Source organism: Dipodomys merriami, unplaced genomic scaffold, assembly GCF_024711535.1.
Source record: "Dipodomys merriami isolate MVZ:Mamm:240054 unplaced genomic scaffold, mDipMer1.0.p SCAF_40, whole genome shotgun sequence".
Classification (NCBI taxonomy): domain Eukaryota; kingdom Metazoa; phylum Chordata; class Mammalia; order Rodentia; family Heteromyidae; genus Dipodomys; species Dipodomys merriami.
In genome coordinates, this window is record NW_027205604.1 from 8278404 (window position 1) to 8300971 (window position 22568).

At 38.8% G+C, this 22568-nt stretch overlaps 2 protein-coding genes across 8 annotated transcripts in view; one reads left to right on the forward strand and one right to left on the reverse strand.

Annotated features, from left to right (window-relative positions):
* The window catches only part of Prkci (protein kinase C iota), a 179779-nt gene that overhangs the window by 89349 nt on the left and 67862 nt on the right, over nucleotides 1-22568 (reverse strand). The gene's annotated exons all lie outside the window — the stretch shown is intronic.
* Nucleotides 1-22568, forward strand: part of Phc3 (polyhomeotic homolog 3) — an 82532-nt gene that overhangs the window by 10892 nt on the left and 49072 nt on the right. For all 7 annotated transcript variants that reach the window (XM_069991908.1, XM_069991907.1, XM_069991905.1 and 4 more), the window contains exons 4-7: nucleotides 34-111; nucleotides 11452-11610; nucleotides 13816-13920; nucleotides 18604-18850. In XM_069991908.1, coding sequence (XP_069848009.1) covers nucleotides 34-111; nucleotides 11452-11610; nucleotides 13816-13920; nucleotides 18604-18850 — 589 coding nt within the window. The remainder of the gene's footprint in view (nucleotides 1-33; nucleotides 112-11451; nucleotides 11611-13815; nucleotides 13921-18603; nucleotides 18851-22568) is intronic.

The following is a 22568-nucleotide window of genomic DNA, read 5'->3' on the forward strand; positions in this document are numbered from 1 at the left end:
GCTTTTTATATTACAACGGTCTTACTGTTTTAGGCAAGTTTGTCCAGTGGAAGACCACCTACATCCCCTACAGGAAGTGTCACACAACAGTCAAGTATGTCCCAGACATCTGTAAGTACCCTAAGTTTTTTCCTGGATTAAAATTTTTAATTATAACTTTCTAAAAGTAACTGTTGTGCTTATTTGTTTTTTACCATTTTTTATTACCATCAATTAGTTGTACAAGGAGATTTCATTTTGACATATCCATATATGTACACAATGTACCATGATCAGACTCACCCCCTCCATCATTTTCTCATCATGTTCTTCCCATTTGCAAACAAACTCAGCACACTGCATTGTTCCATTTTTAAATTTATTTATTTTTATTTTTATTGTTTTTGTTGGTCATGAGGCTTAAACTGTGTGCCTGAGTGCTGTCCCTCAGCTCTTCAGCTCAAGGCTAGCACTGTACCACTTGAGCCACAGCGTCACTTCCAGTTTTCTGGTGGTTAATTGGAGATAAGAGTCTCATGGACTTTCCTTCCCTGGGCTGGCTTTGGACTGTGATCCTTATATCTCAGCCTCCTGAGTAGCTATGATTATGGGGGTGAGCCTTCGGTGCCTGGCCATTGTTCCATTTTTACACACATACTAAAGTATTTTGGCCATCTACACCATCCTTCACCCTCTCATTTACTTTCCCCCTCCCACTAGTTCCCTCATCTAGGATATGACCTGTTTATATTTTTGTCATTTTAAGTTCTTATTTTTCATGAAGCTGTTTTTGTAGAAATGTTGCATACTATTTTAGTACTCAATACATAAAAATAAAATCAGAAGGATATGGTTCATGAATTCAGCGCTAAGGTTAAACTTCTGAGAAATGTGACTTTTGTGTGCTGATACTGGGGCTTGAACTTTAACTTTGGTCTGGGCATTGTCCTTTAATTTTTTTTTTTCTTTTGCTTAAGGCTGGTGGTCTACCACTTGAGCCACAGCTCCCCTTCTAGCTTTTTGATGGTTAATTGGAGAGTCTCATGGAATTTCTTGCCTGTGCTAACCTCAAACAAATCCTCAGATCTCAATCTCCTGAGTAGCTAGGATTCTCAGATCTCTGCCCCCCTGGATAGCTAGGATTACAGATGTGAGCCACTACTGCCTAGCATGAAAATCTATTTCTTTAAAAATCTTTTTGTTATTTCTTAAACATCTTTCCTATTGATTGTGGTCAGCTGTCATGTGATTCTAAATTATTTTTTTTGGTCGGTCATGGGGCTTGAACTCTGGTCCTGGGCACTGTCTCTCAGCTCTTCAGCTCAAGGCGAGCGGTCAACTGCTTGAGCCAAAGTGGAACTTCCATTTTTTTTCTGGTGGTTTATTAGAGATAAGAGTCTCATGGACTTTCCTGCCTGGGCTGGCTTTGAACTGTGATCCTCAGATCTTAGCTTCCTTAGCTTTCTTTTTTTATTATTTATTTATTTATTTTTTTTATTATTTTTTTTTTTGTCGATCGTGGGGCTTGAACTCTGGGCCTGGGCGCTGTCCCTCAGCTCTTCAGCTCAAGGCGAGCGCTCTGCCACTTGAGCTACAGCGCCACTTCCGGTTTTCTGGTGGTTTATTGGAGATAGGAGTCTCACGGTCTTTTCCTGCCCGGGCTGGCTGTGAACCGCGATCCTCAGATCTCAGCCTCCTGAGTAGCTAGGATTACAGGCGTGAGCCACCAGCGCCCGGCTTCCTTAGCTTTCTTAGCTAGGATTACAGGTGTGAGCCACTGGTGCCTGGCAAATTATTTCTTTTCATAGTGTACTAAAACTCTGAAATATATGACTCAGGGATATTGGCCATATATGTACTATACTACATTTGTTATGTCTTTGGAAGACATCTAAGCATTTCTAGTTTTGTGCAGATTATATTTTAAAAATTACACTTTTTAGCAAAAGAGTTTGTAAAAAAGAAAAAATACATTTTTTAGGTTACCTACATAATTGAGGCTAAATTTGCTAATTAATATCAATTTTTATTCAGATATAGCAGTTGATTTTGAGAAGTGGAATTAAGCTATTTTTCTATAGCAAACACATGTTGTGGAAAATTATGTAAAATTTCTTGAATAAAAGATAATGCTAATATATTTTAATTTAATTAATTAATTAATTTATTTATTTTTGTGGGTCATGGAGCCTTAACTCTGGGCCTGGGTGCTGTCCCTCATTTCTTCAGCTCAGGGCTAGAGCTCTACCACTTGAGTCACAGCACCACTTCCTCAGATCTCAGCCTACTGAGTAGCTAGGATTACAGTCGTGAGCCACTGGCGCCCAGCTTCACTCCTTCCTTTTTTCTCCTCCATTTTCCCTTCCCATCCCTGCCCTCAGAGAAGGTTATTCTTTTGTGAAACTAGAAAAATTACTACACTATAGAAATTTAACTGATAAGTGTTCATATTTAAATTCCGTCAGTTTCTTAATTTTCCCGTGTAACTAAAGATAGTTCTTCATTATTGGGGGCATCTTGGCATTGTAGGATGCAGCATCCCTGCTCTTATTCACTAGGTGCCAGCAGTATGTTCTGACCCTCCTTTACCTCCCAGTATGATGATCAAAAACTCATGGGGGTGGAGATGAGGTCAGGTAAGGTGAAGAGGGGGGGTAGGGGACAAACTATTGCAGTTGAAAACCACTGAGTTATTCTAATCCTAATATATTGTCCTTTCTTCATTTTCTTTCTGGTTGCAGGATGGTTTGATTCTTTGTAAAATTGACTCTAATGGAATGTGTGGTTTGTAGGCTTTCAGGAATTGAATATGATATACTGTAGTTCTTTAGTTAAAGGTTTGGTCTTTGCTGAGTACATACTATATAGGTTTTTTTTTCTGGCTACTAGTGTAACTTTTTAAAACAAAAATTTCTCTTTGAGCATGAAAGTATTCTGGAATAGGAATGAAATTTGTTAAAAATTGTTTATAAACAACAACAAAATTTAAAAAAATGTATGACCCTGGGATCCTAAAAGGACAGAAAAGAAAAATTTAAGCAATGCAATCTAGATCTAGGCATAAATACTACAACATTTATTGAGATCTATGTCTTTTCTTTCTTTTTTTTTTCCTGCTTATGTGGTGCTGAGGAATGAACCCAGGGCCTCATGCATGTGAGGCAAGCGCTCTACCACTGAGCCACCTTCCCAGCCTGTATGTCTTTTCTTAAAATAGTTGTAGTTTGGGCTGGGACTGTGGCTTAGTGGTACAATGCTTTCCTCACATGCATGAAGCCCTGGGTTCGATTTCTCAGTACCACATAAACAGAAAAAGCTGGAAGTGGTGTTGTAACTCAAGTGGTAGAGTGCTAGCCCTGAGCAAAAGAAGCTCAGAGACAGTGTCCAGGCCTTGAGTTCAAGGTCAGGACTGGCAAAAAAAAGTTGTAGTTAGGAAAGGAGTGGAACACTATGTATGTATGGACATGTCAAAAATGAAATCTCCTTGTGTAACTAATTAGTGCCAATAAATATGTGAGGAAAATATATTAAAAAAAGGATATTGAGGGGGCTGGGAAGGTGGCTCAGTGGTAGAGCGCTTGCCTTGCATGCATGAGGCCCTGGGTTCGATTCCTCAGCACTACATAAGCAAAAAGAAAAAAGTCGGAAGTGGCGCTGTGACTCAAGTGGTAGAGAGCTAGCCTTGAGCTGAAGAGCTGAGGGACAGTGCCCAGGCCCAGAGTTCAGGCCCCACAACTGGACCCCCCCCCCCAAAAAAAAGGATATTGATAAGAAAAAGAAAGGAGTGGTTAAACATTTTGTGAGTGGGCACTGTCTCAAAGCTCTTTGGCTTGCCCTCCACCACTTTGAGTCACACACCACTTCCAGTTTTCTAGTGGTTAATTGGAGATAGAGTCTCATGGAGTTCCCTGCCTGAGCTGGCTTTGAACCTTGATCCTCAGAACTCAGCCTCTGGGTAGCTACAATTACAGTCATGAACCACCAGCACCTGGCTTTAGACAAAGTCTTTCATCTATAAAATATTGGTAATATATGAATAAGTAAGTGTTTTTTATTGCTTTTTTATGTAATTAGTGTTTTATTTATTTTTAAAATATGTGTACTGATCATAGGGCTTGAACTAGGCCTGCAGGTGCTGCCCCTGAGCTCATTTGCTCAGGAATTAGCACTCTAAAAAGGGTATCCTTTTAACCTGTTTTCTTCTATTATTTTATGTGTGTGACATTCACAGAAATTGCAATTATGAAGAGTATGCTTACTTTTTAAGACTTTGCTAATGCTTTTTGTACATGAAATGTATCAGCTCTTGTGAATAGTTCATTAGGGAAAAGAAACATGAATGCTAAACAATATGTTCAGGAACAATGCTGGTTTTGTGTGTTTATTCATTGTTCCAGATAGCTATTCCTTAAATGAATTGACTAGCAGTGTGTTTTCATAGTCATGGTAGCTTAGTAAATTTAGGCCAATATCCTAAAGAGAGATAATGAACTACTAAGTAATAGTCTAAATTTTAGTTTTGTTTATTTTGAGATAGATTCCAGGTGAAGGCAGGTGGAGGGGTTCAGCCTGCATAAGGAAAATGGGCTTTAAGTTAGACTATCAAGTAACCAGCTAGATAAAGAAGGGGTTAGAGGAGAATCATATGAAAATGGAGTTAAATGTCAGTTGTGCATCTTGAGGTAACTATGTATGTGGTTTGGAAAGTGGACTTAATAATTGGATGTATAGGTAACACCAGCAGGTACCAATAATCCTCTTTTCTTATGTTGGTGCAAAACAGTTCTAGATATTGGAGCTAATAGTGGTGATTTTATGTTTGCTTGGCTCTAAAACTAATGAGACTTCAGGTTGGTATTGTCTGCATTTAAACTGAACAAGGCTAAGATTTAGTTTGCTAAAATGAAACAAGCCTTAAATGAAATAAAGAACACCAAAATTTATGGAAGTGGTGGACCCATAGCCTCGAATGGCAAACAAAGCTTAAGGACAGAGCCTAGACCCTGAATTCAGCCCCCTCACAAAAAGTAAAAGCTGGATGCTGGTGGCCCACACTTGTAATCCTAGCTACTCAGGAGGCTGAGATCTGAGGATTGAGGCTCAAAGCCAGCTCAGGCAGGAAAGCCCGTGAGACTCTTATCTCCAATTAACTACCAGAAAACCTGAAGTGGCGCTGTGGCTCAAGTGGTAGAGCACTTGCCTTGAGCTGAAGAGCTCAGGGACAGCGCCCAGGCATAGAGTTCAAGCCCTACAACCACCACCACCACCAACAACAATAACAAAAACCAAACAAATTTAACAAAATGGGAGAAAATATGTTTGCACCATTTGTGTCAAATGGCTTACATTTTTAGTTTTGTTTGTGTCAGTTATATAAAGATGTTTCATTTTAACATTGTAATTTGTGGATGTAGTGCACAGCATATCTTGATCAGAGTCACTCCTTCCATCCTTTTTCTTCCCCTCCCCCTTGCCAAACTAGTCTGTTTCCTTGTTTTTTTCAAATATGCACATAGATTATTATGACCATATTCACTCTCCTTCTGCCTGCCTCCCTCCCACTACTCACATTGCAGTTCAGGTGTGTTTCACCTTCCTAATGTTTCTTATGTTATACTGCCTGTTAATTGTTCAAAGCGATTTCACCATGGTACCTCCACCTATGTGTATGCCATGTTTTAGTTAGGTTGAACATAAACATAGGATCCTGTATATGTTTACATATGTGTTTTGTGTCTAACATCCATATATGAGAAAGAACATACAAATAAAATGTGTCAACGAGGTTGATGTCATATGTATATGTTAATCTTGTATGTATTTACATAGACGTTCATATTTTGGGTCTAACATCCACATAGGAGAGACAATGTGCAACCTTCAGGGACTGGCTTAATCACTTAATTTGATGTTCTTTAGGCCTATTTTTCTGCAAATGACTTAATTTTCTTCTTTATGGCTGAATAATAAATATTCCATTGTATACATAGAGCACATTTTCTTCATCCATTCATTTTTTTAGGGCATCTGGTTTGTTTCCATAGCCTGGCTGTTGTGAATAGTGCTGCAGTAAATACAAGTGTTTCTATTTCATCCTGATTTTCATTCTTTTGGATAAATGCCCAAGAGTGATATTGCTGGATTTCAAGGTAGTTCGATTTTTAGTTTTTTTGAGGAACTTCCATACCAGTTTTCATAGTGTTCATACTAGTTTACATTCTTACCAATGTTTTTTTTTTTTTTTTTTTGGGTCCGGTCGTGGGGCCTGAACTCTGGGCCTGGGCGCTGTCCCTCAGCTCTTCAGCTCAAGGCTAGCGCTCTACCACTTGAGCCACAGCACCACTTCCGGCTTTTTTTCTTTTTTTGCTTATGTGGGGCTGAGGAATCGAACCCAGGGCCTCCGGTATGCAAGGCAAGTGCTCTACCACTGAGCCACCTTTCTAGCCCCCTTACCAATGTTTTTTATACACTAGCATTTGTTTTTTGTTTGTGTTCTTCATGATAGCCATTCTGACTGGAGTGAGATAGATTCTTAGTGTTGTTTTGATTCCCCACTTCCTTGAGGGGTATTAAGCATTTCTTCATGTGTTTATCTTTATTTTTATTGTTATTATAAAGATATACAGAGGGGTTACAAGTTGCATAAGTGAGGTAAATAGTACACTTCGTTTTGGATGCCCATGTGTTTATTGATCATTTGTACTTCTTTTGAGAAATATCTATTCATTTTACTGCCCATTTATTAATTGGGTTATTGGTTCTTTGGGAGTTTAGAATTTTGAGCTCCCATGGGCTGGGAAGGTGACTCAGTGATAGAATTCTTGCCTTGCATGCATGAGGCCTTGGGTTCGATTCCTCAGCACCACATAAGCAGAAAAAGCCAGAAGTGGCGCTATGGCTCAAATGGTAGGGCACTAGCCTTGAGCTGAAGAGCTAAGGGACAGCGCCTAGGCCCAGAGTTCAGGCCCCATGACTGGCCAAAACAGAAAACAAAACAAAACAAAAAACAAACCCCCCCCAAAAAATAGAATTTTGAGCTCCCTGTATATTATGGTAACTAATATCTGTTAGAGGTACAGTTGGCTAGGATTTTTTTCCCCATTCTGTATGTAGGCTGTCTTTTCAGCCTAGTGACTATATCCTTTGCTGTGCGGAAGCTTTTTAGCTTGATGCAATCCTAGTTGCCCTTCCTGTCCAGTAAGTTGTGTGTTTTCCATATTCTTCGCTGTAATAGTTTCAAAGTTTCAGGTCTTATGTTAAAATCCCTAATCCATTGTTAAGTTGATATTAGTACAGGACAAAAGATAGGAATCTAGTTTTATCAGCACCATTTGCTGAAGAAGGTGTCCTTTCTCCAGTGTACACTTTGGGCACTTCCATTAAAAATCAGATGGCTGTATATGTGTGGATTAATTTCTGTGTCATATTTGTTCCAATACAAGTTTTTTTTTTTTTTTTTTTTGGGTCAGGTCATGGGGCCTGAACTCTGGGCCTGGGCGCTGTCCCTCAGCTCTTCAGCTCAAGGTTAGCGCTCTACCACTTGAGCTACAACGCCACTTCCGGCTTTTTTCTTATGTGGTGCTGAGGAGTCAAACCCAGGGCCTTGAGCATGCAAGGCAAGCGCTCTACCACTGAGCCACCTTCCCAGCCCCCAATACAAGTTTTTGTTTTTGTTGTGTTGTTACAGTGGCTTATGTAATATAATATAAAGTCAGGTATTGAGATACCTCTAACATTACATTGCTTTAGCTATTCTGGGTTTTTGTGATTCTTATAACTTTTAGGATTGATATTTTTGTCTGTGAAGAATGATATTGGGATTTTGATGGTTATTGAGCACTGTTTTCAGATCTGAAAAACAAAAATATTTAGAGAACACACTTTACTGGCAGACGGGTTTATTTTGTTTTATTTTTTTGGTGACTCCCAGAATTAATGCTAATGAGAATACTTATAGTTACAGGGATCAGGGAGTGACTTCCTTTGTGTAATTCTGTTACACAAACAGATTCTTCCTGCCCTCTTAAGTGTGTCTTATTTCTTTGTTATAGCCATTTTCTGTTATCTTTCCTTCATGGATGGTTCACATTGATGTTTCTTCAAGGGGGATAATTGCGGGAGACTCCTACTGTCTTGGCTTCAGTCCCCTTTTTGGAACTTGAACAGCAAGTTAGTGTACTGAGATAGATTATGCAACCATGCAGGAGTTTTTATTTCCATAGGCACCTCCTGTTCTTCCAATGTGAGCAGGCCAGATAGAAGCAGCTTCTTTGCTGCTTCTCATGATGTATGAATGGAGCTTTTTCGGCTCCTTTTTCACATATTGAAGAACCATTTTCATAATCTTGTATCAGAATAGGGACTTTCAAAGTTGGATGTTCTATGTGTGCAAGCCCAATGATTCCTTTATTTTTGTCGGTGGTGGGGCTTGAACTCTGGGCCTGGGCGCCATCCCTTAGCTCTTCAGCTCAAGGCGAGCACTCTACCACTTGAGCTACAGCGCCACTTCCGGTTTTCTGGTGGTTTATTGGAGATAGGAGTCTCACCGTCTCTCCTGCCCGGACTGGCTTTGAACCGCGATCCTCAGATCTCAGCCTCCTGAGTAGCTAGGATTACAGGCGTGAGCCACCAGTGCCCGGCTAAGCCCAATGATTCCTGTTATCTATCTTGGTGTTGACTTGAACGTATGTCTATCTCTGTCTTTTGAGTATCTTCCTTTCTGGCACCTAAATCTTCTCCTCTTCCCACTTTCCTTACCCCCTTCTTTTTCCTTTTAAACACTTTTTAATTGGCATCAATTAATTTTTTTAAATTTTTATTGTCAAGTTGATATACAGAGGGGTTACAGTATATAAGTAAGGAAATAAGACATTTCTTGTCAAAATTGTTACCCCTTCCCTCATTTTTCTCCTATCTTCCCTCCTCCCATCCCCTGGCATCCATTAATTGTATAAGGAGATCTTTTTTGACATGTCCATATAGGCATACAGTGTACTTTGGTCAAAGGCACCCCTTCCATCACTGTCCCTCTTGCCCCTTCCTAGATCAATTGCAATGAACTTCATTGCTCCTACTCCTTGTGAATTAGCTGTACATTCTAATTTTTTCTTTCCTTGTCTTTTTTCTTTTCTGTGTGTGTATGTGTATGTTTGTGTGTTTATGTGTGAGTGCGCATGCACACTAGTACCTGGCCTTGACCTTTTTAGGGCTTTGTGATTTACTACTTGAACCACAGCTTCATTTCTGGTTTTTTGGTGGTGAGAGAAAAGGGTTTCTGGGGTGTCTGCCCAGGCTGCCTTTGAATTGCACATCTCGGGTTTCAGCCTCTTGAGCAGTTTGTTTTATAGGCGTGAGCCACCAGCACCTATCTAATTTTTTTTTGTTGTTGTTGGTCGTGGGGCTTGAACTCTAGGCCTGGCTGATATCCCTGCGCTCTTCAGCTCAAGTGGAGTGCTCTACCACTTGAGCCTTAGCACCAGTTCCGTTTTTTTTTTTTTTTTTGTCGGTCGTGGGGCTTGAACTCTGGGCCTGGGCGCTGTCCCTCAGTTCTTCAGTTCAAGGTGAGCGCTCTACCACTTGAGCCACAGCTCCACTTCCGGTTTTCTGGTGGTTTATTGGAGATAGGAGTCTCACGGTCTTTTCTGCCCGGGCTGGCTTTGAACTGCGATCCTCAGATCTCAGCCTCCTCAGTAGCTAGGATTACAGGCGTGAGCCACCGGCGCCCGGCTCTCACCACTTCCATTTTTTCATTTTTCTAGTGTTTTATTGGAGATAAGAGACTCATGGACTTTACTGCCCAGGCTGGCTTCGAACCATGATCCTCAGATTGCAGTCTCCTGAGTAGCTAGGATTACAGGTGTGAACCACTAGTGCCTGGCTCTACCTAATTTTTCATATTGATATAGCATGTCAGATCAACAGTTTTCTTCCTTCCCTTTTTTCTTCCTCCCCTTCTTTACTTCCTCCCTCCTTTCCTCTCTTCTCTTTTCCTCCTCTTTCTCCCTCTTTTCCTGTCTCCCTCCTTTGCTTTTTCTGTAGCCCATACTGTTCCAGAACTCACTGTATATCTTGGACTAGCCTTGACCTTGTGGTTTTCCTGGCTCAGCCTCTCAAGTGCTAGCTAGCACTACAGGTGTGAGCCACTATACCCAGCTAGAAATGTAATAAATTATTTCTTAATTTTATTTTCTGCTTTGTTCCATAGAATTTGAGTTGATGGTATAATACTTTGTTTGAAAAAAATATATACATATGTATTTTTTGTCAGCCTTGGGGCTTGTACTTTGGGCTTGGGTGCTGTCCCTGTGCTCTTCAGTTCAAAGCAAGCACTCTACTGTTTGAGCCACAGCACTACTTCCAGTTTTCTAGTGGTTAATTGGAGATAAGAGTCTCATGGACTTTCCTGCCCCTCGTGGCTTTGAGCCTGGATCCTCAGATCTCAGCCTCCTGAGTAGCTAGAATTACAGGCTGTTAGCTACCAGTTCTTGGCTTGAAAATATTTTTTAAAGTATATTTTTATTAGCTTTAAGTAGTTGTACAAAGGAGTTGCTAGTCAACAAAAGTTTTTAGTATAAAATAGATGAGGCATATACATAAAGTTGGATAGTAAAAAAGATATACATTTCCCCTTTTGCTCTCTTCACTTATGTACCCTGCCCTAAGTTTCCTTTCATAGATTCAACTAGTTATTACATTCATGTTTGTTTTTCTATGGTTTGATATACATTACTTTATTCAAAAAGTATTTTTGAGCTCAGGTCTTGCTTGGCTAATGCTCAGCAACTTAAGCCATGCCTCTGGCACTGCTTTTTGCTGATTATTTTGGAGATGGAGTCTAGTGGATTTTTCTGCCCAAGCTGGTCTTGCCTACCTCTGAATCTCAGCCTCCTGAGTAGCTAGTATTACAGCCATGAGTTATCCAGCAGTTTTAAAACTTTAACATAGTATTTAAACTAGTTTTAGGATTTTTCCATTTGTTTGGCAAATTACAATTGTTATTGCTTCTGATCTGAGAGGTTAAATTACAACTTTATATTAGTTAAATGTTTTCTGTATGTTTTTACATGTAAATTGCTTATGTTTTAATTTTTTGCTCACTTTATAAATGCCCAAAAATGTGACAAGAAGAAAAAAACTGTTGATTAGAATATTTAAATCATTATATTTAATGGTAATAAAATATTAGCTCTAATTTTTGGGTATTAGTAGAAATGACATATTAAATTATTGGAAATTTTACTGAAGTACATTGTAGATATCCTTAAAAATTGTCCTGCTTACTAACCAGTCCATGACATTGTTTGCTTACATGCAAATAATTGCCCAAAGTGAGATCTGTCAAAACTAAAGATCTCCTTTTTGGGTTCCTCAGCCATAGTTTATACCATTGATTGACTAATTGCATCTTGGTGAAATTCAGTAACTTGGAGGCAAGAAATGGAAGTCTATGACCTGATATGTTTTCTTCCTTAGATCAACCTCTCCACTTCTCCTACTCCTGCACAGTTAATAAGCCGTTCCCAGGCTTCCAGTTCTACCAGCGGCAGTATTACCCAACAGACTATGTTACTAGGGAGTACCTCTCCTACCCTAACTGCAAGCCAAGCTCAAATGTATCTCCGAGCTCAAATGGTAAGACATGAGCACCAAGTTTTCAGTGTTTAAGGACTTGAGAGATCAAAATGTTTCTAGACTGAGTGCAATGAGGCATTTTTAATACTTAAGAAATGGTAAATTTTTTGTGTGTATGCCTAGCTTTTAATGCCTTTTATAAATGCCACAGATAAATCTACTTTGAATTAGTCCTTCTTGGTAACAAATACTAATTGTCAGTCATGGGAATCTAACAGAAATTTTATAATGATTATTTTGTAATACTAAGTTTTGTCTTTTTCAGAATTTTTTCCCTCACATTTTAGTATTTCTGAAATCGAAGTGAATTGATGTCTTACAATATAATTTTAGTATTTACAATGATTGGTGAATCACTATACACTTCTGACATTTTAGATTTAATTAAACAGTAAGAAATATTAATAACTTAGTCAGTAGCTGTAAGTAAGAATTTATACCCTGTAAGTAAGAATTTATAACTTGGATTGGAGTTCCTGATAATTAAACAAATGATTCTTAAAGGTCTTAGTTACTTTCACATCAAATCTGTAAGATTGTGTTCTTTTCTGCACTCTATTTTTTTTTAAACAAATACAGGAATGTTAATTTGGTTATTCTGTAGTTGGGTGCATACTGATTTCCTAATTTAATTGTTTGGCATCTTTGAGGAATGTAGAAATTGGTTGACATTTATTTTTTTCAGAACTTAGATGAAAGCTTTGACTGGCTCTAATGTGTATTCTTTTTTGTCCATTGAACTGTTTATATATGTCTAGATTCCCAATTCTTGTTCTAAAATTGGAAAGTTAGTTTCCACTCATATTTCTAACAGAAAATAATGATATGACTCACCTTTTATTTACTTCAAGATTATTCAGAATACCTTGTCATTATTTCTCATTACATCTTTAATAATGTTCTTTAAAATTAGGTTGGAAATATAATTAAAAAAATAATCCAAGCATCTGTGGCTCATGCATGTAAGCCTAGCTACTCAGAAGGCTGAGATGGTGGTTCAAACCAGCCCAGTCAGGAAAGTCTATGAGACTCCTTATCTCCAATAAACTACTCTGAAGAAAGTCAGAAATGGAGTTGTGGCTCGAGTGGTAGAGTGCTTGCCTTATGCAAAAGAAGCTTGGGGAAGCTGTGCCCAGCCCCCGAGCTCAAGTCCCTGGACCAGTGCAAAAATAAAATAAAATACAGTTAGCTTGAGCCATTTGAAATGGTTACTATCAGATTAAGCTGTGTTTAAGTTTAGTAAAATAATAAAGAACTAAAGTTTAAAAGATTTCTTTACGGGGAGCAGAAAGGGGTTGGGGGATAAGGGAAGGTAATGGGATGGTGAATGTGATCAAAGATGTTATAGGTGTGAGTATATGAAAATGTCAAAGTGAAACCCGTTATTTTGTAGTTAACATACTAATTCAAAATTCAAGATTAAAAGATTCATTAGTTGGTCTTTTTGGCTTAAACAGCAGTGAGGAACTGAATACTTCTTGAAATAATTTTGAAATAGGGTACTTAGATATTTTTTGATAACTGTCATAATGTATTGGGTTAAATTAGGTAGATTGCATTACCTTAGAAATGAATAGAATTTGTTTAATATTAAAAGGTTGAAGAAACTATGGTACAGAAATAAATTGGGTATTTACTCTTTTATTCTATTTTATCGTAACATTTAGAATGAATATTTCTTCACGAAGTTTGAAAATGGAAATCAGCTAGGCTCATCTTATATATCTTTTCTGAGTGAAACATTGTAGTTTTGTGTGTAGCACAGTTATCTTTGTAAGAGAACAGAACTTTGTGTTTCTTGTTTCTCCTTGAAATATAATTTGTGCCCCAACTTGTGATGGTAGTTATCTATTTCAGGAACCTGAGAACAGTTTTGAGTGTAGTAAAACTTAAGTATAATAGCTAATTTGGGACAAAATATGGTTTGAGGATATCATATCACCAAAATGTATTTTCTTTGAGTACTGATTTATTTTTCTACTCATCAGGAGCATAAGCTGGTTCAAAACTGCTTGAAATTTTTTTTTTGTTTTTTTGAGTTCTCATTATCAGAAACTTCTCTTATCATGTGAAACCTTTTGCTTAGGGGATAGTCCTAAACTGCATTGTCTTTCTGTCACAAATTTCAGTCTCTTGCCTGCTATACATTGTGTGTGGGACATGTTCTTTTGCCTTAGGGTATTTTTTGGTTTTCTGTCTGTACAGCTGATTTTCACACCCGCTACCACTGTGGCTGCTGTACAGTCTGACATTCCTGTTGTCTCGTCGTCGTCGTCATCGTCATCTTCCTGTCAGTCTGCAGCTACTCAGGTGAGCTTGTCTAGCTTCATAATGTGGTACTTGAAGTCTAGATCTTCATGTTAAAGATAAGCATTGCAGTGGGGCACTGGTGGCTTAAGCCTGTAATCCTCGCTACTCAGGAGGCTGAGATCCAAGGATCAGGGTTCAAAGCCAGCCTAGGCAGACAAATTGAGATATTCTTACTTGCAGTTAACCAGCAAAAAGCTGGGAATGGAGGTGTGACTCAAGTAGTTGAGTGCTAACCTTGAGAGAAAAAGCTAAGTGAAAGCATGAGGCCCTTGGTTCAAGTTCAATCCTGGCACATACAGAAAAGATAAGTATTGAATTTGTGTTTCAGCTGCTGTAATTCCAGAGCTCTTTGTTATGCATTTCAGATTGAAATCTATAAAAAGTAGGGATGCATTGATCTTTATTAAAAGTAAAAACTGTTCTTTAAACATTACAAAATAAAAAAGCAAGCCACAATATCCACAGTCTTTATATTTGACAAAGATTGAACCCAGAAAATACAAAGTATGCTTACAACTTAACAATAAGATCATAAGCAATTGAATTGAAAAATGGACAAAAGACTTAAAGAGCCATGTCACCAAAAACAGTATTCAAAAGGCCAGTAGGTACCTGAAACTGTCTTTAACTTTAGAATGGCAAGAATGAGGAAGCCTGATAGTATTTCATGTTAGTGAGGGTGTAGCACAATCAGCTTCTCAGCATTTTTGGTGAGGGAGTAAAATGGTAGAACTACTTTGGGAAGCAGTTCAGTTTTTCTTATTAAGTCAAGTATTTAACATTCTAACCAGCAAATCCTAATGTTTATGCTTAAAGATGTGAAAGCACATATCCGTATAAAGATACATTAAACATGTTTATAGCAGCTCAGTTCTGAATAGCCCTAACATGGGAACAATCAATTGTCCTTTATATGCTAATGGATAAACTAATTACAGTAATTCACAGTGGAATACTACTTAGAAATAAAAAGGAATGAACTACTGATGAACTGAGAACAAAAATGAGCTAAAGTGCACTTCCTCTGTATCATCTCATTTATATGAAAAAACAAAATAATCCATAGTTTAAAAAAATCAGATTAATGATAGCTGAGACCCAATGTTTCTTCAGGAAAATGGATGGGATAATGGATTGGACATCAGGAGATAGCTTTTTTGTTGTTGTTGGTCCTGGGGCTCGAATTTAGTCTGGGCTCTGTCCCTCAGCTTTTGTGCTCATTGTTAGCACTCTACCACTTTGAGGTACAGCTCACTTCTGGTTTTCTAGTGGCTAATTGGAGATCAGACGCACAGACTTTCCTGCCCAGGCTGGCTTTGAACTGCAATCCTCTTATCTCAGCCTCCTGAGTAGCTAGGATTATAGGTGTGAGCCATTAGTGCCTGGTGTTAAGAGATAGCTTTAAGGAAGAATGGTATTAGGACTGGAAGAGCCTAATCCCTGAAGAATGATGAATAGAACATTGTGGCAGAAATTATTGGTGGAAGGAGTAAAAAGTGGTTCTCAGTGTGATTTGGACATAGATTATGGAGGACTATGAGTGGTAATGTGAAAAATAAATATTTTTGCTGAAGGCTGTCACTCTACTACTTGAGTCACACCTCCATTTCCATGAAAAATAAATATTCTAATACATTTTATTTTCCCAGTGCAAAATCCTTGACATCTTATTGATTGTACTAACCTCTTAAAAGCCACATCTTCCTTGTCCACAACTTTAAACACAATCCATTTCTGGCCAGGCTACAAGTTTTATACCTATTTCCACTCTACTATTTGCTCCCAAGTCTCTCTGTAACTTATTAAAACCTGCTGGGAATATCCATTTCCTAGCATGATGCTGAGCTGCCTATGAGATTTCCTCTGCCAGATTAATTATTCTATCATGTTTAAAGTCAGTCTCTCACAAAGTCTCAGACACAGACAAAATGTAGACATGTTCTTTGCCACAATAATACCTAATAGAATCCTTTTTATTTTTTTTTCTATCTGAAATTTTATGAGTACATGACATTTGCTCACACTCATATCAACATTCTTGTTTTCTAAGCTCCTACCACAATCACCCATTAAGCTCTGCTTACAGCATTCTAGGCTTATCTAACCTGTATACCTAAATTTTCAATTTCCTGATGTACATCTTACAAAGGCTTGAAAACCACAGATAGGCTGGGTGCTGGTGGCTGTAATCCTAGCTACTTAAGAGGTTAAGATATAAGGATCACCATTTAAAGCTAGCCTGGGCAGAAAAGTTAACCACAAAAAAATTGGAGGTGGAACTGTGGCCCAAGTGGTAGAGTGCTAGCCCTGAGCACAAAAGCTGAGGGACAGACCCCAGACCTAGAGGTTAAGGCCCACGACTGGCTCCCCCCCCCAAAAAAAAGCCCAAAACAAACAACAGATTTAGGTACAGGAATGACCTCTCTTCTCTAGTACCTATTTGCTGTTATTAATTAGTTCTTTCTTAGTCACTGTGACAAATAGTAGAGTGAACAGTTTTAAGAGGAGGAACAGTTTCTTTTGCCTCATAGTTTTAGGTCTCATGGTAAGCTAGATGTCAATTCTGGATTGGGGTGAGGCAGTATATCAGGGTAAAGAGCATGTGGTGGAACAGAATATCTCTCTTCATGGCAGGAGGAGGCAGAGTATCATGGCAGGAGGAGGCAGAGTATCAGAGGAAAGGAGTAGAGTTCCAGAATACCCCTCAAAAACATGCCCCCATGATTCCTTTATTCCAACTGTGCTTCACTTTCCACAGAAGTCCCACCACATCCCAACAGTCTATTCATACTTTGGATCTATCAATGCAATGAAGCCATTGAAGACAGAGTATTCATGATCTAATCATTTCTCTTACCCCACCAAGTATCAGGCCTTGGGGCTGGGATGGTGGCTCAATGGTAGACTGCTTGCCTTGAATGCATGAGGCGCTCGGTTTGATTCCTTAGCACCACATAAGCAGAAATAAGCTGGCTTAAGTGGTAGAGCGCTGGCCTTGAGCTGAAGAGCTGAGAGGCAGCGCCCAGGCCCAGAGTTCAGGCCCCACAACCAACAAAAACAACAACAAAACACAAGTATCAAGCCTTCAGTGCACAAGTGTTTTAGCTTGATGTTTCATATTCAGAACATACCAGTAGCTTACAATGGAACTGGTTAATAAGCTGGGCGAGGTGGCTCACGCCTGTAATCCTAGCTACTCAGGAGGCTGAGATCTGAGGCTCACGATTCAAAGCCAGCCCAGGCAGGAAAGTCCGTGAGACTCTTATCTCCAATAAAACACTAGAAAACCAGAAGTGGCGCTGTGGCTTAAGCAGTAGAGCACTTGCCTTGAGCTGAAATGCGCAGGGACAGCGCCCAAGCCCAGAGTTCAAGTCCCACTATGGACCAAAAAAACCCAAAAAACAAAAAACCACTGGTTAATACTTCAAGTTACCTGGTAAGAACACTTATTTAGTACCTTCTTTTGACTGAGCACTGTTTTTAACAGTGGATAGGGACAGTATAGGCTTTGAGCATTAGCTGATAATGTAGAGACAGAACATAAATGAAACTGAAGAACTTTTATAAAGCAGCCAGTATATCATTTGCTTTGTTACTTTAGAATCTCATTTACTTGACTTTACCTCCCAGGGTCAGGGTTAGCACAAAATGTATTTGGTGTCTTAATTCCAGATGGGTGAGAAATGAGAGGTGGCTTTTAGTGAGGGATTTTTTTTTCCTTAATGTTTGGAAATGTTATAAATCTTGGTTGAGAGTTTGGGATAATCCTTGTAACTTTCTACTTGAAGATTATTTAGAATAGTCCCAGTTATAGACAGGGCCAAGAAACAGACTCATTTCAGGGCTTTTCAGTAATCTTTTGTTTTCATGAAAGTTCTCAATGGCTGTAAGTGTTGTGTAACAACAGAATTTTTGAAAATTTTATGAAAATGATTTTTAAAAATACAGCAAGGGCCAGGCACCAGAGGCTGAGATTTGAGGGTAATGGTTGGAAGTCAGTTCTAGCAGAAAAGTCCCCATGAGACTTATCTCCAATGAACCACTCAAAAACAGAAATGGTGCTGCTCTGGCTCAAGTGGTAAAGCGCTAGCCTTGAGCACAGAGAGCTCAGGGACAGTGCCCAGGCCCTGAGTTCAAGCCTCACAGCCAACCAAAAAAAAAAAAATAATCAGCAAGGTTAGTGTTCTCATCTCTGTAGTTAGAGCTGGTTGCATTTAATGCAGAATATTGTAGCATACTTTCTTCACATTATCATTATCTGTAGTATCTATCCTTTCCTCCTTTCATCTATCTTTTCCTCTCCTTTTTCCTTCTGTCTTTGTCTCTTTGTTCCTCGTTCCTCTCTTTTTCTCTACATACATTCATTTATTCATTCTGCTTTCATTTAGTCTAAATGATTCATCTTTCCTTCCTCTCCCTTCTCTTTTCCTTTTCTTCTTCCTTTACCACTATCCTATCCCTACCCCCTACATTTCTAATAAAATAAAAAGCCACTTAATTATATTTAAGATAAGATGACTTAGAATAATTTTCCATTCCTTCAACATTAATCTGTTGTTTGAAGTACTTGATTCTGTGTGAAAAGTATAATATTCTTGTGTTGTCATGTTCTTATAATTGTAATGATCACTATTTATTACAACATTGTGTATTCATCTTTATTTTCTGTTATGTGGTTCTTAGGTTCAAAATTTAACATTACGTAGCCAGAAGTTGGGTGTACTGTCTAGCTCACAAAATGGTCCACCGAAAAGCACTAGTCAAACTCAGTCATTGACAATTTGTCATAACAAAACAACAGTGACCAGTTCTAAAATCAGCCAACGAGATCCTTCTCCAGAAAGTAACAAGAAAGGAGAAAGTCCAAGTCTGGAGTCAAGAAGCACAGCTGTCACCCGGACATCAAGTATTCACCAGTTAATAGCACCAGGTAGGATAAAATTTTTGTTGAAAATAGTTGCATCATTCATTTTCTTAGCAGATAGAGCAAAATGAAAAGAATGACATTTGAAAACCATTTAAAAATGTGTATTTCATTAAAGAATGACATTTGAAAACATTTAAAAATGTGCATTCCATTAATTAAAGAAAAGCATCTTACTGTATACATTAAAAAATTTTGAGAGCTGGAGGCATGGTTCAAGTGTTGGTAAAACATCTGCCTAGTAGGTGCAAAGCCTTGAGTTCAATCCTCAGTATGGCTGAATAAACAATCGGATTTCAGTAGCGAAAAACCACATAAGCAGAAAAGGCCAGAAGTGGTGCCATGGCTTAAGTGGTAGAGTGCTAGCCTTGAGCTGAAGAGCTGAGGGACAATGCCCAGACCCAGAGTTCAGATCCCACAACCAACCCCCCAAAAAAAAAAAAAAAAATCTTCCTCACTGGAGAGCCTAGCTCAGTGGTAAGAGTGTTTGCCTAGCAAGCACAGGCCCTGCGTTCAAATCCCAATACTGCCAAACATAATTTGCAACAACTTCAGGTAAGGATCTTCTTTCTATTCTTTCATATTCTGCTTTACTTTTTAGACTTGTTTTATGTGACTAAAATGTGTTTGTTCCTTCATTTAACTTCTTTTTTTCTTCCAGTTTTCTTTTCTTTTTTTTCTTTTTATTTTTTTATTGTGAAAATACTGTACAGAGGGATTACAATTACATGGGCAAGATAATGAGTACATTTCTTATCAAGCATTGTAGCCTCCTCCTTTGTTTCCCCTTCCCATCCCCTCCTCCCATCCTTCCCCCGGCCCCCATCCCAATCCTCCCTCTTCCCTCCCCCCCACCCCCGTTCATTTAACTTCTTTTCATATTTCAAGCCCTATGACTGGGGGAAAAAAATCAGGTAATAGCCAAACTACATGATCTTTTGCAGGGCACCACATTTTTTCTCTCCTTTTTTCTTTCTTTGGTCAGTTGTGTGACTTGAACTCTGGGCCTGGGCACTGTCCTTGAGCCTCTTTGTGCTCACGGCTAGCACTCTACCACTGGAGCCACAGGGCCATTTCCAGTTTTCTGGTGGTTCATTGGAGATAAGAGTCTCACGGACTTTCCTGCCCTGGCTGGCTTTGAACCATGATCCTCAAATTTCAGCCTCCTGAGTAGTTAGGATTACAGGCATGAGCCACCAGTGCCCCGTAAGTACCACATTTCTGAGTTTGTTTAAACCTCATGCTGTAGTTCTTCAAAATAATACATGTTTTATGACAAAGCCACAGCTATGTTTCACTCTTGGTTCCTGTCTTCTTATTGATGGGAAGTAGATCTGAAACTAAGATTATTTTGAGAGATTTTAGAATTGGTAATGTCTTTTTCATCAATTAGAACTGTGTCTATAGGTTATATAATGTTATGTTTTTAGGTAGTGTTGTCTAATAATTATTATTATAATTGGTATTATTGTTTCTTTACATGTATTTTAGAGTGCTAAAATAGTTGAATTTTCTTTACCATTTTTTCCTTGAAGTGGAGTTTCAGCTTGTTAGTTGGTAATTCTATTTTTATTTTCATTTTTTTCTTTATTTTTAAAAAATTTAAATTATTATTATAAAGGTGATGTACAGAGGGGTTACAGTTACGTAAATCAGGTAGAGTACATTTCTTTTTGAACAGGGTCACCCCTTCCCTTGCTCTTTCCCAGTTTTTCCTCTCTCATCCCACAAGTTGTTGTATAGTTCATTTCAACATAGTATCCAGTGAGTATAATTGCTGCATTTGTTCACCCTTTGTCCCTCCATTTCTGTGCCTCCCCTTACAGTGATAAAAACATAAAAAATAAACAAGCAGAGCAAAAAGGGAAGAAAAGGTCCAGTGCTTGTGGCCTACGCCTATAATCCTAAGCTACTCAGAAGGCTGAGATCTCAGGATTGCTGTTTGGAGCCATCCCAGACAGGAAAGTCTGTGAGACTCTTATTTCCAGTATACTACTCAGAAAAAGCTGGAAGTGATGCTATGGTTTAAATGGTAGACCTCTAGCTTTGAGTACAAGCTCAGGGATAGCACCCAGGCCCTGAGTTCAAGCCCCAGGACCAGCACAAAAAAAAAAAGGAAAGAAAATCAAAAACAGCATTTTTTTCATTTCCTGGAGTTCATTTTGGTAAATAGTATTTTATATGAACAGATGAACATAGGCATTGTGCCTTTCTATTTTTAGTATATAAAAGTAAGGTAAAGTTTAACCGAATGTCTGGAAATCATGAATTGCATTAGACTGAAGTTTGTAAAGCAATTTTTAGGGCTTTTATGCAGTATTGTAGTTGGAAAAAATATATACCTATATTTTGTGTAGTGAAAATATTGTGTGGTTTGCTATCACTGCCGTAAACAAGTTACCATAGTTTAGGAAGCTAGGAAGCCCAAGACAGGCCTGGCAATGCCAGTTTCAGGTGAGGCCCCTCTTCTTGGCCTGTAGAGGCTTTCTCGCTGTGTTCACACATGGCCTTCCTCAGAATACAGAGAATGATGGAGGGGATCTCTCTGAGGGCTCTTCTTACTGGTACACTACTCCCCATCACGTCAGTGCCCTCTCACTTTTTGTTTTTTGCAACTTCATTATTGTGATTAAGTGATTACATAATTTTGCAAATTTTACAGTATTGTGGGACAGTGATGCTTAGTTAAATTCATAGACACATTCTAACTTTCATGGGGCAAATTGTCTATTGTGGTCTATAAAGTTTATGAGTTCTATGAGCTTTGACAATACAGTTATTTCTTCCACATCGGGTAATGTGCACATTCCTTTCCTTTTGCATAGTGTCCCTCTTTCCCACTCATTTCCTCCCTCTCATCGCTGCCATTGAGTTGCTTGGTTCGTTTTGATCAAAGTCCAGTCCAGCTGATGGATCCCATTGTTGTATGTTTTTTCCTATTCCCTCTAGTTCTGTGTCCTCATCCTAGTTTCTCTCCAGTGTACAGACATATACCATATGTATGATCAGCAGCATGGGGTTATTTAGTAGTGATTTGACCAGATGAGTGAAGGTCTTTTGATTCTCAAGTCTTATTAACTTTGTCGTATAATCTTATGTTTTGGATTTAACATCCACTTACCAGGGAGACTATGTGATGTTTGTCTCTTTGCTCTTGGCATACCTCACTCAACATGATTTCTTCTAGTACCATCCATTTCCCTGTAAGTGCCATTATTTTGTCCTTTCTAATGGCTGCATAATATTCCATTATGTATAGATACCACAATTTTTGGATCCACTCATCTGTGGTGGGCATCTGGGTTGTTTCCATATCCTAGCTATTGTGAACAGTGCTGCAATGAACATGGAGGTGCATGTGTCCTTGTATATTGGTTCCTGTTGTGCAGGATAGATGCCTAGGAGTGGTATTGGCTGGGTCATAGGGGAGGTCAATATTTAGCTTTCTGAGGATCCTCCAGACTGCTTTCCAAAGTGGTTGTATAAGTGTACATTCCCACTAGCAGTGTAATAGGATTCCTCTTTTTCTGCATCCCCTCCAGCGTTTGTCGTTGGCTGATTTTAGGACGTGGGCCATTCTGACTGGGGTAAGGTGGTATGTCAGGGTTGTCTTTATTTGCATTTCCTGTACAACCAGGTAGGGGGAACATTTCCTCATGTGTTTCTTTGCCATTTTTATCTCTTCTTCTGAGAAGTCTCTCTTTAGTTCCTTTGCTCATTTAGT